At 47.6% G+C, this 14,364-nt stretch overlaps 1 protein-coding gene across 4 annotated transcripts in view; it reads left to right on the top strand.

Annotated features, from left to right (window-relative positions):
- GLI3 (GLI family zinc finger 3) overlaps positions 1 to 10,730 on the top strand; it is a 266,600-nt gene extending 255,870 nt beyond the window's left edge. For all 4 annotated transcript variants that reach the window (XM_073239077.1, XM_017677942.3, XM_073239078.1 and 1 more), the window contains 2 exons: positions 3,829 to 4,153; positions 5,069 to 10,730. In XM_073239077.1, the coding sequence (XP_073095178.1) occupies positions 3,829 to 4,153; positions 5,069 to 7,401 (2,658 nt within the window). In that variant the 3' untranslated portion in view covers positions 7,402 to 10,730. The remainder of the gene's footprint in view (positions 1 to 3,828; positions 4,154 to 5,068) is intronic.
- Positions 10,731 to 14,364: the final 3,634 nt, after the last annotated feature.

Below are 14,364 nucleotides of genomic sequence, written 5' to 3'. Positions count from 1 at the left end.
CCTGGAAGCAGAGGTGGCCGCCACAGTCTGCGACCAGAGAGTGGAAGGAGCAGGTCCTGGCAGAGCCAAGCACAAGCCGTGGGACCCCAGGGGGATGTGCAGGAATATAAAGGGAGGAGGGTGAAAAGAGTCATGCCTTGCTGATGATGGGGGCTGGCACAGCATTGCTGATGTTTTCAGGAGAGACAACTCCAGTCCCAGTCTAGTGATTGGTTTGATAGAGACCATTTCTGCAGCGGTACCTGAACAGACGAGGTGGGGAGTTAGGGAGGGATCTGAAAGTATCACCAAAACTCTTGATTTGGTGCCTGATAGGGTATATGAATTATGCCACTATTGGCTGCTTCTCTGACTTCAGTTGGTGATTTTACTTTATGTATGTGCTGTATTACAACCTCTAAAACTTTCCAAAAGACAAAAAGAAAAATGAAAATATGTGGCTCTTGGAGGAGATCCAATACATTTGCATTTGGCTGTATATATGATAGGGTCAGCTCTGGGAATGCGTCAGATTCTAGTATGTCATGCTCTGGTTGTGGAAGAAATGTACCAATAGGAGTCATGTGCTTAGACTTCCAAATGCATGGGAATGATCAGGCAGGCAGATTTATACTTAGTGTGAGGAGGCATTTTCTTAAAATTAGAAAAGTCCAGCAATCCTATGAATTCCTGAGTAATGTTATACAGCCGTACATGTGGGTGGGAAATAATGCACATACAATTTCAGAATCAACAGAGTGGAATCAAATGACTTAGTGAATTTTGATGACTTATTGAATTTGTCTTTGAACTCTTAAGAATCTTGAAAGGTGACATTGAGTCTAGCCAACATAATGCAAATGAGCTATCCAGATTTATCATTATTTCCCTGTGGGTAACTGTATTTTACTTTCAAAGAGCACCTTAGTCAAAAGTTTACATATGTACTATGCCTGATCCCTATACTTTCAAATTAATCATTCATAGACTATTTCATATATATTTGTTTTCCAGAAACACATACCAATTTCTTAAAATAAAGCCCACCTGTTTAATAATTGTGCAGAACATTAACCAGTGCATCCTCCAGCAGTTAATGAAACAAAGAGAGTGAATTTGTAGTCCTCTAGATTATGTCATCAGAAGACATTGATTTATGTTCTCAGGATATCCTAAGAATCCAGAGTTTCTTGTACCTTTAATGTACATCCTGAGCTCAAGCAAACTGTCATCTCCTCTCCAAAAACCCATTATTTAAAGAGAAAATTGGTAGAAATAAAAATTTATAATGATTTGGCCCAGTGACATCTGAGATACCCCAAAATGTGAAATATTTCATAAAGTAATTAAATCATAGAAACATGGGGCTAGAAGAGATAGGGATTGAGACTCTGCCCCATATTTTACAGGTGAGGAAACTGAGGCTCAGTGAGGTGATAAATTAATCAGATTTCCACAGGAGACTCTTTACATGTAACGTGCACACACATACAAATATAAGTAGATATCTTCACAGACATTTACTAACACACGAGATTTACATTTCTAGTATTCTTTCTTTAAAAACTTGTCTTTGATTTGATCATTGTGCTATGAAATAAATTCTTTCTTCTTTTTTCTTATTAACCCAACGTCTCTTCTGTGTAATGCTCCTAAATGTCTTGTTCTCACTTCCTAAGGACAGTGGGTAATAAGGTGAGGGAATTTCGGCTTCTCTGCTGTTTTTGTCTTGTTTTGATTTCATTTTAACATTTAATTTGTATTTGTTTATCTTTTTTTTTTCCATTTTTGTGCTTTGTGATATCTTTGGTGGTGAACATTAACTCAGATGTGTTTCAAACACAGAAGCAATGTGGTTTGAACATTCAGCATGTGGAAATGTGGAGTTAGATGGTGAAATTCACTGTTCTATCTGTCCAAGTGATAAATCATAATAAGTCATACTGGGGCCTACCAAGCAGATGTTCTCAAAGACTAATTACCATATTGGCTAGTATAAATTCATTCTGGGACCAGACATGTACCACCTCTTTTTTTGAGGAAGACCTGGACACATTTGTCTTTGGCAATTTAACCTATATTAAGTGTCTGAGCTTCTTTAAACAGCTTTCTAATTATAAGTGCAATTGTGCCTTCTTCTGTGCCCTATGGAAGTATGTTCCTGCATGTGCGTGTGTACGTACAGTACACATGGATTCACATACACACACACACACACACTGATTTGACAATACAAATGTAAGGCATCCAAAACCCTGGGTGCCCCAAGTCCCGTGGGCAGGAGAGGGTCTGGTACCCCAAGACTACTGAAGCGAAAACTGGAGCAAGACTCTGTGAACTCGTGATCAAGTTTGTGTGTCTTATTTTGCTCTGCTTGGTTGCCCAGGACAACCTTGGTGTGTCATGTAGCACTTGCCTAGAAAGTGTTCATTTGCTTGGGTGTATGTACTGTGGTTGCAGAAAAAGTGTAATGGGTTCCGCCGAGCAGTGGAAGGGTCCAACCCCCCACCCCCCACCCCCCTGGCAGAGTGCATGCCACCTGAGATGACAGGAGTCTGAAACTGACGGTCTGTAGTTACAAATTGGGAATTTGCTCTCTGGGCTGCTGTCAGGCTCCAGTTTTTAGAGTAACACCAGAGAAGGTGTTGCAGAGGCATGACAGTAACGCCAGGCTGGGAGACTAGGCTGGTCACACCACTGACTTTGTGACTTTGTGACTTTGTGGCCTTGTGGCCTTGGGCAGTCACTGAACTTCTCTGAACATCACTTTTCTTATCTGCACAAAAAGGCTTAGACTGTTTATCAACCACGGCTCCAGCCAAGTTTTAGAACAGCTCTAGGTGGTTCAGAGTGCTCACTGTAGGCCATTTTTTGGTGCTCTGTGGATGTGAAGATGGTGAGCTTTCTACTTCTGGTCTCCAGAGCCCCTGGAGGGGACCTTTCCCTGAAATAAGACCCCATGGACTAGATCAAGTTCCCATCTAGTTGCAGAATTGTCTTCCACAGTCCACTTAGCTCGTGTTAGGGAAACATTGCCGAGTCTCCTAGGTCATTCCCTAGACTGTAGAGGGCTGGGGCCTGCAGCTTTCCTCCACCCTGGGTGTAGTGTACAGCAGAAGCGATGAGATACTGAAGTTTTACTTCTTACAGCTGCCTTCAGCCTCACCCTGATTGAGGTTCTACAAAGCAGGAGAATGTAGAAGGCAGGGGCAGAGGTACAGGGGGTGTGGGGGACCAGCCCTGAACAGCTCTGAGCAGCTCTGGTGGAGAGGAGGTACCACGTGCTTGTGGCGCACATTGGTGTGTGTGCTTTAGCTGAGCAAAACGGACCCGAGGACTGAAGTCACCTGGGAAAATAAGAGCTGCTAATGCTCTCAGAGCCAGTTACTATTGTCCAGGTCTTTTTATACTTTCTGAGCTCTCAGATCTCACACTTAATTCCCACAACAATCCCTTGGATAAGTAAATGGTCTCTCCTTTTTACAGATAAGGAACCTGAGGTTTAAAGTGACTGAGTAACTGGCCCGAAGAACAAAGTCACGGGAATGGGGTTGGAACTGAGGAAGTGTGTTTGCAGAGCTGGCCTTTGGGCAGGATTTCATGGCTGATGCCATGCCAGTCCCACCACACCCGGCATGCCCTGCTGTTCGGTGCCCCCACTACACATCCGCCTGGCCTCCCATCCATCACTGTGGTCCAGAGAGGCCACGTCCATTCACCAGAACATAGTTCTTCTCATTCAACGCACTGAGAGGCCTGCAGGTCTGGATCTGCAGGCACTCTCATTTCTGGCTCCCTTTCTCTTTTCCTTCCCAGTAACATTTCCTTCCTTTCCTCTGACCCCCACAGACATCTCAGCCAAGCCCTGGTGGTCAGTCTTCATGCAGCAGCCAACAGTCCCCCATCAGCAACTTTTCCAACAGTGGGCTCGAGCTTCCTCTGACTGACGGTGGTGTAGGAGACCTGGGCGCCATCGACGAAACCCCAATCATGGACTCGACCATTTCCACTGCCACCACAGCCCTCGCTTTGCAAGCCAGGAGGAACCCGGCAGGGACCAAATGGATGGAGCATGTAAAACTAGAAAGGCTCAAACAAGTGAATGGAATGCTTCCTCGACTGAACCCTATTCTACCCCCCAAAGCCCCTGCGGTCTCTCCTCTCACGGGAAACGGTGAGTTCCACACCCGACTGCTCAGCCTTTGCTCTTCTTTTCATTGCAGCCAGACACTGCAAGAGGAACCAAGTCCTTGGTTTTCTGTATGCTAGTTTCTTCACCAGTCCTAAATTATGCTACAGCCATACATCCTACTGTTGCCATTCTGGAGAGTCCGTAGTTTAAAAGCAAGTAGGAAGAGGATAATAATGAAACAAAAAGTAAGACTGCATGACTCGGATGGTGAAGTCATAGCTCTTGCACTGGGGAAAGGACAGCCCAGCAGCAGGGGTGGCTGTGGTCAGCACCTATATCTGGTATCCACAGTCTACATATAGCCAGGAGGTCAGTAGCTACTTTGATATTTGCCCAGGATAATGAAAAGCAAGCAAGCTTCCCCATCGTCAGCCCCAAGTGAGATTCTGCTTCTGAGATGGCACTGAATGCCTGGAGCATATCATTAGGACGAACCTCCTCACATCTGCAACTCAGGTGTGTTGCACTTTTGTAAGATGTCCCGGGAGGCCCTGAGTGTGGATATGCAACTCCTGGAATGCCTCCAGCCTGCAGACTTGCCCATGAGTTGAGCACTGTGTATACCCCGGGGTTGTATATTTTGCCCTCATACTGCGCCTGTGAAGGAGTTCCACTCATCCGGGGAGGAGGTACTGTTCTGTTGCGTCCAGGCATTGCCCAACCTTGCCTATGAGCTTGTAAATAAAATGTTACCGGCCTCCAGCCACCTTCATTCCTCCACTGTTACCTAGGGCCCATTGCTGCTGCCCAGCAGAGGCAGGTAGAAACCACCTGTGACCGAGACCACCTGGCCAGGGAAACCCACAGCAGTTTCTTCCCGCCCTTTACAGACAGCTTGTCGCAGCCTGTTTTCCATTACCGTGAAATTAATCCCTCTCTCCCACGCTCTCCCTGCAGGCACACAGCCCAGTACCAGCTGCAGTCTGGGCGGGCCCATGACCCTCCTGCCGAACAGGAGCGACCTTCCTGGCATGGACATCACCATGCTGAGCTCGCTTAGCCGGCGGGACAGCAGTGCCAGCACCATCAGCTCCGCCTACCTGAGCAGCCGCCGCTCCTCAGGCATCTCCCCCTGCTTTTCCAGCCGGAGGTCCAGTGAGGCGTCCCAAGCCGAGGGGCGGCCCCAGAACGTGAGCGTAGCCGACTCCTATGACCCCATCTCCACCGACGCCTCGCGCAGGTCCAGCGAGGCCAGCCAGTGCGACGGCCTGCCCAGCCTGCTCAGCCTCACGCCGGCCCAGCAGTACCGCCTGAAGGCCAAGTACGCAGCTGCCACGGGTGGGCCGCCGCCCACGCCACTGCCCAACATGGAGAGGATGAGCCTGAAGACCAGGCTGGCCCTGCTGGGCGACGGCCGGGAGCCGGCGGGGCCGCTGCCCCCTGTGCTGCCCCCACGCAGGTGCAGTGACGGGGGCGCGCACAGTTCTAGCCGGCGACCCCTGCTGTCCCAGGACGTGTTGGGCAATGGCATGCGGCGAGCCAGCGACCCTGCGAGGATGGTCTCAGACAACCTGGCCCTGCCTAGGGCACAGCGCTTCAGCAGCCTGCACAGCGTCAATCACCCGGCCCTGCCTCCCTCCCTGGAGAAGCGTAACTTAGTGCTCCAGAATTACACACGGCCCGAGGGCAGCCAGCCCCGCCACTTCCAGCCCTCTCCCTGTCCCCCAAGCATTACTGAGAATGTCACCCTGGAGTCCCTGACCATGGACGCCGATGTGAACCTGAACGATGAGGATTTCTTGCCGGATGATGTGGTGCAGTACTTAAATTCACAGAACCAAGCAGGATATGTGCAGCACTTCCAGAGTGCCATCTCTGACGACAGCAAAGTGCCCCATGGGCCCAGCTTGGGGAGCAGCGGTCACTGCGACTTTGACCCACCTGGGCTGCCAGGCAGCCAGGCCAGCCAGCAGTACCGCACACTGGAGCGGCCCTGTGCCGAAGCCAGCAAAGCCGACCTGCCCATTCAGTGGAACGAAGTCAGCTCCGGCAGCACCGACCTGTCCTCCTCCAAGCTCAGGTGTGTCCAGAGGTCACCAGTGCAGCAGCCTCGAGCCTTTGCATTATACAGTATGGGCATCGCCCCGCAGAATCCCTTGAGGAACGGGACTGGTCCGGCGGGGGAGTACCAGACCCTTGGGGAGCTTGGCGGCTACTACGGCAGCCCAGAGCACTTGGTGAGCCACAGCAGCACAGCTGGCACCAATGGGCACACCTTCCACGAACAGCCCTGTAGGGCTCACCAGTACGGGAGCTGCCTCAACAGGCAGCCCGCAGCTTCCAGCTCACTCGATCGTGCCTGTGGCTCTGGGACTCAAGCAGCGAAGCTGAATACCACCGCCATGCAAGGCAACGGGAACCAGCAGGATTTTGGCATGTCAGTGGTGCCCAGTGGGTCAGCTGGCAGCACAGTGAACAGCATGCTGACCCAAGACACAGTGGGACAGGGGTACATGGCACATCAGCTACTGAGCAACAGCGTGCACCACCAGGGGACAGGCCGCCCCAGTCAGCAGATCCTAGGGCAGGTTAGTGCTACCTCACACATCCACACCTTTCAAGGGCCAGAGGGCGGCCTGCCAGGGCCTCCCAGCCTCAGCGGCCAGCCGCCAAACTTGGCAGCACTCAGGGGCTACCAACCATGTGGCGGCTATGGGGCCAGCAGGCAGCAGGCTGTACCAAGGGGCAGCCTTGCTCTGCAGCAAGGACCACTCAGTGACACCAATCAGACCTGCAGGGTGACCAGCATCAAGGTGGAGATGCAAGGGCAGCCCCATCAGTTCTGTTCCAATGGGCAGAGTTACTCTGGTCAGTTCTATGACCAAACCATTGGCTTCAGTCAGCAGGACATGAAAACAGGGTCATTCTCCATTCCAGAAGCCAACTGCCTGCTCCAGGGGGCCAGCGCCGAAGACTCTGAATTACTGTCCCCAGGTGCTAACCAGGTAACAAGCACAGTTGACAGCCTTGACAGCCATGACCTGGAAGGGGTGCAGATTGATTTCGACGCTATTATCGATGATGGGGACCATGCCAGCCTGCTGTCAGGAGCCTTGAGCCCAAGTATCATTCAGAACCTTTCCCACAGCTCTTCGCGCCTCACGACACCTCGCACGTGCCTCCCATTGCCAGCGCTGTCTGTGAGCACCACCAACATGGCCATCGGGGACATGAGCTCTTTGCTGACCTCCCTCGCGGAAGAAAACAAGTTCCTTGCAGTCATGCAATAGGCATTAGAAAGAACGATGGCCAACAAACATGAACTTTAGGAGTTTAAAAGATTAAATTGACTCAGTTTTTTGCTCGTTTGTTTTTTTTAGTTCTGTATGTATTTTAGCAATCTCATCTCACCTAACTGGGATGTGTTTCAAGTATATTCCTTTTATGGAAAAGGACTCTGAGAAACCCTAAAGTATTCCAGGGAGAAACTGTCTTCCATTTCAGTTTTGAGTCAGTATTGTTACACTCAAGTCACCCTCTTTTTTTTTAAACCTGTAAACCCGCCCCCTTCTTAGTAAACCAGTGTAAATGCGTGAAGTGCACGTTCGTTCTTTTCTTAGAGAGATCAGACTAAAGGATCTGAGATACTTCTCCATTACTCAGAGGAAATAGGAGTTGGTGTGCTTTTGACCAAGGGATTACACTTCTAGCTTTTAAAGCTTGCCTTTATATGCTCAACATTTTGCTTTTGGTTTCTGTTCTGTAGTTTTCTGAGTTCTCATGTTGGGCACAAGAATCAGAATATGGATAATGAGTTCAAGAATCATTTGTGGGTGCACTGGAGCACTGATAACATGTCTTTGACATGCTTCCTGCCCCTAATTCAATTCAGGGCATACTTTTGACAGTTACACACAGATGGAATTTTGGGACTTTTGCGAATGAAATCATTTGCTTACACTTTGGGTTTAGAATTCTTCCAGTCCACAGCGTGCTTTGGGTGGGTCCATCTGTATGGTCAGTTCTCAGTTATCTCCTTTGCCTCTTCTCCATCTTTCAGTGTTGTCCAGCACTCCAGGGGGAGAGGTCAGGGCAGCTGGGGTCACTCAGACACGTTGCTCCTTTCCTCTGTTCTGGTAAGAAGTTAGGTAGATGGTAGATTGAAGCCACTGAGTAGAATTAGTTTGGGGAATATTTGTGGGTTTTCTGTATTCATCGTTGAGTTCCAGCTCTTTACCCATTATCATAGATGACTAAGAATTTATTATAGTTCTAAGTATATAGGTATTTAAACAACTCCACAGCCAGCTATGTCATTAACATGTATTAATTCCACTATAGCAAAGGAGTATTTCTATTCTAAGCACCCTGTTTTAAGGGATTTATGAAACTTAGGTGTCAAAGAGAAAGTTCACAATGATATTTGGAATAAATTGCTTCAACCACTTTTAATATTTGTGAGCTCTAGGGAGAATGTTTGTAGCTCTGTGGATGCCTTTTGTTACACCCTGTATATCAAACGGTGCATCCATTCAAGAAGTCAAATGTTCTGTGCAGTTAGTCCTCGATGTGGACTTCATTTGTACTTTTGTTAAGATTTAAAAAGTGCAGCTACTTCCCACGTGCAGTTGTGACACAAAAGACATGTGATGTGTGCACAGAGTACATGGATTATACAGCATTTTACTTTAAGAAAGATGTAAACTATTAAAATAGTAACACCTCAGACTACCTGCTATATTCTGTCCCGTGACCCTGAATTTGAATTTATCCAAAATGATTTATGCATCAATGGTGTGGCCTTCTCCGTCTTTTTCCTGCCATTGAAATTAGTATGATAAAAACAAAATCAAGTCAAATCAAATATTAAATGTAGAAAGGATGTTAAGGACTAGCCCATTTTTCTCATATTTATGTTCTCTTATTTGGACCAGAAATCTCAGCATGGAGTTAAATTTTCCATTTGGGTCTTTGTGGCTTAGACAGTTGGTTTTGCTTTCAACTAGATGTTCCTGAAAACCTCAGAGGGGTGCTGAGATTTCTCCTGCCATCTACCTAAATGCATCTTCTTTTAAGTCAAAGGATGCATCCACTTTGCAACAGAGCCCAAAAGCAAAATACACCTACTGATCTCAGCTCAGTCAAGTCAAGTCCACACCACTTTCCAATGGAAAAAGCAAGCCTTTTTCTGTGTTCCTCAAACAGGTCCAGATCTGGTCATAAAATAAGTGATCTATTCCCTGAATCTCGTTTTTCCATGAACCTCACAATCTCTGAGTCCTGGTCTTGCATATTCTTAGGGTTTGCCAGGTTCCCTTTCTTCCTCTTGGTGTCAAAGCTTGGGGCCTGGGTGTCCCCCAGTCTCCTGAGCAGAAAGGGGAGGGTGGTCCCTGGACCATGCTGACCTTCCCGTCCCTCAGAGCCCTTCCACAGTAGTATTCCTGGGCGTGAGCTGCATTCCTAACTTCCTTGACTTCCCGCAGCACCTCTGCCCTTTGGACAAGCACGGGCTGCAGGTGGGTGGGCACTCTTGTCATCTGGGGCCTCTGTGTCTTTCTTCGGTTTCAGGAGATTCTCTGGGTTGGCCCCCTTTCTTTGCTTTTACTTCTTGTTTTCCTTGCTACTGCCTTTAGATTTGCAAGAGACGCTCAGAGCTCAGCTCAATATTTGGCTTCTCTCTATGGAAATCTCAGAAGTCTGGGGGAGAAGGGAGAGTGGAGAAGAAAGCATGCTTGTCCAGCAGTTCAGTGATCTCTCATAACAGTGGAAGAAAGGGCTTTTGGGGGCCACTTAGAAGTGTCCTTTCTTCACATGGGGCTCTGTAGACTTGGCATCTCCGGAATCCGCCTCCAGCCCCCGACCTTTTCTCCACCTCTCTGACTGGCGCATTTAGGGAGATAGTGCTGACTCAGTCACGTCATTTCCTACTTTTTAATGCAGGCTTATTATACACGGTACTCCTGTTTAACACCTGTTTATAAAAACACATGTTTTTATTTGTTGAGCCATTTTGTTTTATTTTTAAAGGATTAATTACACTGCCCCTGCTCCTTACACACTGGCTCATCCTCTCCGGCCGCAGAGTTTTGATTCTTGAGACGTACGTGCCTTATTTTATGTTAAGCTTGTCTATGCGAGGGACCAGTGGGTGTTGCAAATCAGGGCTCGAGGCTGCGCGCTCAGGCCACAAGCACACAATTGTAGCAGAGTGTGAGCTGTCTTATAACCTGGTTTCCCGTGTTGTTTTGAACTGATAGGAGGATGGTCTCTTCTGATAAGTTCCTGTTGTGTATCCTGCAAACGTGTAAAAATAAAACACAAGTCCATTTTTTTTCACCTTTTTTAGATTTTTAAAAAATAAAATGTGTAATCCTTTTTTAAAAGAAACACATGTAAATACATTTAAGTATTGTAGGCATAGTGTTCGGATGTGGCCGGTCCCGGGCCTTCCTCAGATCAGCCTGCAGCCCCCGCGATGCCCCGGCACCCACCTTGAGCCCAGGGCTGCAGCCCCGCCACAGATGGACTCTACTTTTGCTTTCAGAACCACTTAGTCCTTTTGTAACAAAGAGAAAGAACAATGTTTCTTACAATGTCAATAAAAACTCTTTGTACTGAATTTTTTTCTGGAATTGTTTATTTAATTCATAGCTGAATGGGAAAAGTACTTTCTTATGTAAAAATTCAGATCCTGTGTTTGGAACCAGACCCCTCCACCCCAAAATATAAGCTGAGTGGACTTTTGCCCAGAGACCCAGATTCCTCATCCTTAACATGGGGAAAAAGATGCCTGTCCACCTGCTAGTGGTGATGTGAGGGTGTGTCCCTGGAGGCAGGCCAACTGCAACCAAGATTGTTTTTCTCAATCTTATCACTTTGCCAAACTCTCTGAGGAAGGAAGTGAATATGGTGTAATATCTAACAACTGAACTTGTCCCTCTTTTATACATTATACTCCTGTTTCACGGGGTAGAGGGTATAACACATGTTAACAGTAAATCTGGCATGGCCCAAGCCTAATTTTAAGAGGCTTTTAATAACTGACTTAGGATAGAAATCGAAGCGATTTCTCTCATTTGTCTTCTCTTAGATTTTATTTTCAATGTTATTTTCCAAATCATCACAAAAGACTCCAAAAGGGCCTCCTTCCTCTTTCTGAGTAGCAGTAGGTGTCCTTTGCACCACCTGCCAAGGGCACTGGTTGTTCTCATTGCAGGGTTGCAAGGATGGGTGTGGCTTCCATGTCCCACACCCATATGCACTAGCGCATCTCCCAGGGCACCTTCAGACCTGTGGGTGATGGGTGTGTCCTGCCCTGTCCTTTAGCAGGGATTTTCAGTCATAGTGTAGCTTCCTGCTTTCCTAGTTTACTAGGGAGAAGTTCCTCCTGTAAATCCAAAACACTTTGCTTTCATAACTAGATCCTTAACATAAGGTGTCCAAATTAATTCAGGGGAAAATAATTCAACATAATATACATAATATGAATTTACACCCCTGCCTTGGGGATAAATCATCAGTTTCCAAAGATGCATGCCACGTAGCAAGTCAAAATAAAATAAATAAGAAAAATGAGGTTAACAATTAACAGAAAGACAAGAAGGAAATGGAATGCCCCAAGAGAGGCAAGTGACAGATTGCGTTCAGTTCCTGGGAGCTGCAGAAAGGCTTAGCTCCAAGCTTTGCTTAAAAATGCCTCCTTGTGCAGGAGATTTGAAGGAAACAGTTTGAGTACAATGACGGAGATGCAATCTATTTGGTATTTCATAAAGACTTATTTAAGTGATTTGGGGAATTCAAACACATTATATATTACCCAAATAAGAATATAATAGGAGATTGCTAGAATAAATGGAAAAATTAACACACTGCCAAAATGCCTTATTCATTCTTTTTTCCTCCAGGGTTTTCTCTTTATTTTCTTGTCCACTAACCCCCTTCAGTTTTATATTATAGTGTATTTACTACTCCAAATACAATCTGGGCTCATCTTGCCTTTAATAGTATCTTTAAAAAAAAAACCTCATTTTACCAACACAGACCTGGTTTATGTCTTATCTACCTATATATTCAACCTCTTTGCAATTTTTAGAAACAGTAATCAGATGTCAGCTGTTTAGGCTATTTTTTTCTTCCCATACATTGTGCTGTCATAGGCATTAGCCCCTCCTCACCCAGGTGAGGCATGGAATCTCAGCTTCTACAGGTGTTCTCACCTGCCCATGAAGCTTCCTTTTCTTCCCACTGCTTCCACCCTCCCTCAACACCCAGTGGTAGGTTATGAGTGTCCCTGCCTTCAGAGAGTTTACAGTTTATGTGGGGATATTGCACAGACAATAGGTACATACTCTGTTAACTTACAGTGCTGCCTGCATATCTAACATTTCATTCAGATACTGTGATAGGGCCCAGAGATGAGCAGAAGAATAAACCACTGTGTGCCCATGAGTTTCTAGCCCTGTGGGAGGGGTAGATATGTAAGCACATGACACAATGATGTGCTACAGTGGGAAATGTTTGAAGGGAAGATCCGCTGAAGGCGTTCTCCAGCTGAAGTACACATGGTGGTGCATCGCAACCTCAGTGTTACTGGCATTTTGGGCCATGTAATTCCTTATTGTGGGGACTGTCTTACGTCATGGAAGATGTTTAGTGGCATTCCTGGCCAATACCCACTGGATGCCACTAGCATCCCCCTGTCAAGCTGTAACAACCAAAAGTGTCTCCAGAGATTGCCACATGTCCCTTGGAGAGAAATTAGTGCCAGGTTCAGAGGCTCTGGTTTAAGGATAAAAAATACAAGGAGAGACCTACTGCAAGCAGGTGTCCAGGAGAGAGATTCAAGTACACACCCAGACTCAGGGAACTTTTAGTCCACAGGTGATGGGGAAGCAAATGGTGAGAGCACCATTAGCAGGCACAGTGCCGGGGAGACTAATGAACACCCCCCACCCAGGAGCACTGGCCCCAGGGACCATGAGAAGTGGTGGGCTCCGTGAGGAAGCTGGGCAGAGGAGGTGAGGGAGGGCGGAAGGCAGGGGAGATGGTGTGGACTGGGAACTGAGGGACGCAGATTTCAGGAGGCCACCATGGTCAAAGACAACCTGTAGGTGGAGTAACATTTGGACTGAAGAACACCGGAGTTGAAAGTTGGGAGACCCTGGGTGACTGGGTGGGCGGATGTTTTTCAGTGGGTGGTAGTTGGGAACAGAAACAAGAGAACTGTACTGGAGGATCAGGTGACACATGATGCAAAGGGGAATCTGGTGGCCTCTTTAAGTAGCATGTCACATTTCACCACCTCCAAGATGCCCCAGTACCAAGACACAGTACTCCACGTTCCCACTAAGAAAGAGCCCTGCAATTCAGCGGTGATAAAATGCTTCTTGTCTCCTCAAAGACTCTTACAAGCTCAGAGGTGGGACCAAGGTGGGAAAAGTGGGCACCTCGGAGAGTATGAAATGCGTTATTTCCAGGGGAAAAGGAAGAGAACTCGGTCCACCAGAGGTGGAAATGGGTTTTTCTTACAGTCGTTCCTTCCCTCCCTCCCTCCTTCCTCCTTGAATGCCTGCGGCCTGACCGTGTTAATCACCCAATAAGAAGAGAGGAGGCGGTGGATGCCGCATGGGCAGAGCAGCGGTGAAACCGCACGGCAGGCAGATGCCTGTGCTGAGAAATGCGGGAAGGAGGCAAGGATCAGGGCAGGCATAGACAGATATGGACAATGGATTTGCTGGGACAAGATTCAAGTCAGAGATTATTTTGATCTCTTGGGGAAAATAACTTTTAGAAATACCTTCTGGTCGTGGAGGTGGTGTGGAGGGGAAGGGAGTGGAGGAGACAACCTTGAAAGGACACAGAGCCCAGAGCCGCTGTGCTCCGGGGAAGCAGGAGAGTGGGCATGCGCTGGCGGCAGTGGGCTCTGCACCCCAGCTCGTACCAGCCCGGAGCTCTGCACAGACACAGAGTGCCCCAGCTAGGGGTGGTGTGGGGAGGACCAGGCCCAGCGGGGCTCTCCATCACTGGCTCATCACCAAGGAAGCAAGGAACTTCTAAGGAATCCTCAGTTAATAGTGCATAGGGTTTGGTGGGGTTTGTTTTTTATCATGTTAGGGGACCATGTGAATTAAAATAACAGGTTAATTCCCCACTCTTCTCTCTCTTCCTCCCACTCTGCGCAGCCAGCTCACCCCTCCCTCTAGCCCCTGCTTTCCTTTCGTCTTGAGCCTGCCCAGGCCTGGCTGAGTGAGAAG

Source organism: Manis javanica, chromosome 6 (assembly GCF_040802235.1).
Source record: "Manis javanica isolate MJ-LG chromosome 6, MJ_LKY, whole genome shotgun sequence".
Lineage (NCBI taxonomy): Eukaryota > Metazoa > Chordata > Mammalia > Pholidota > Manidae > Manis > Manis javanica.
Note: the sequence above shows the minus strand (reverse complement) of the source record. Positions and strands in the feature narration are given on the sequence as shown.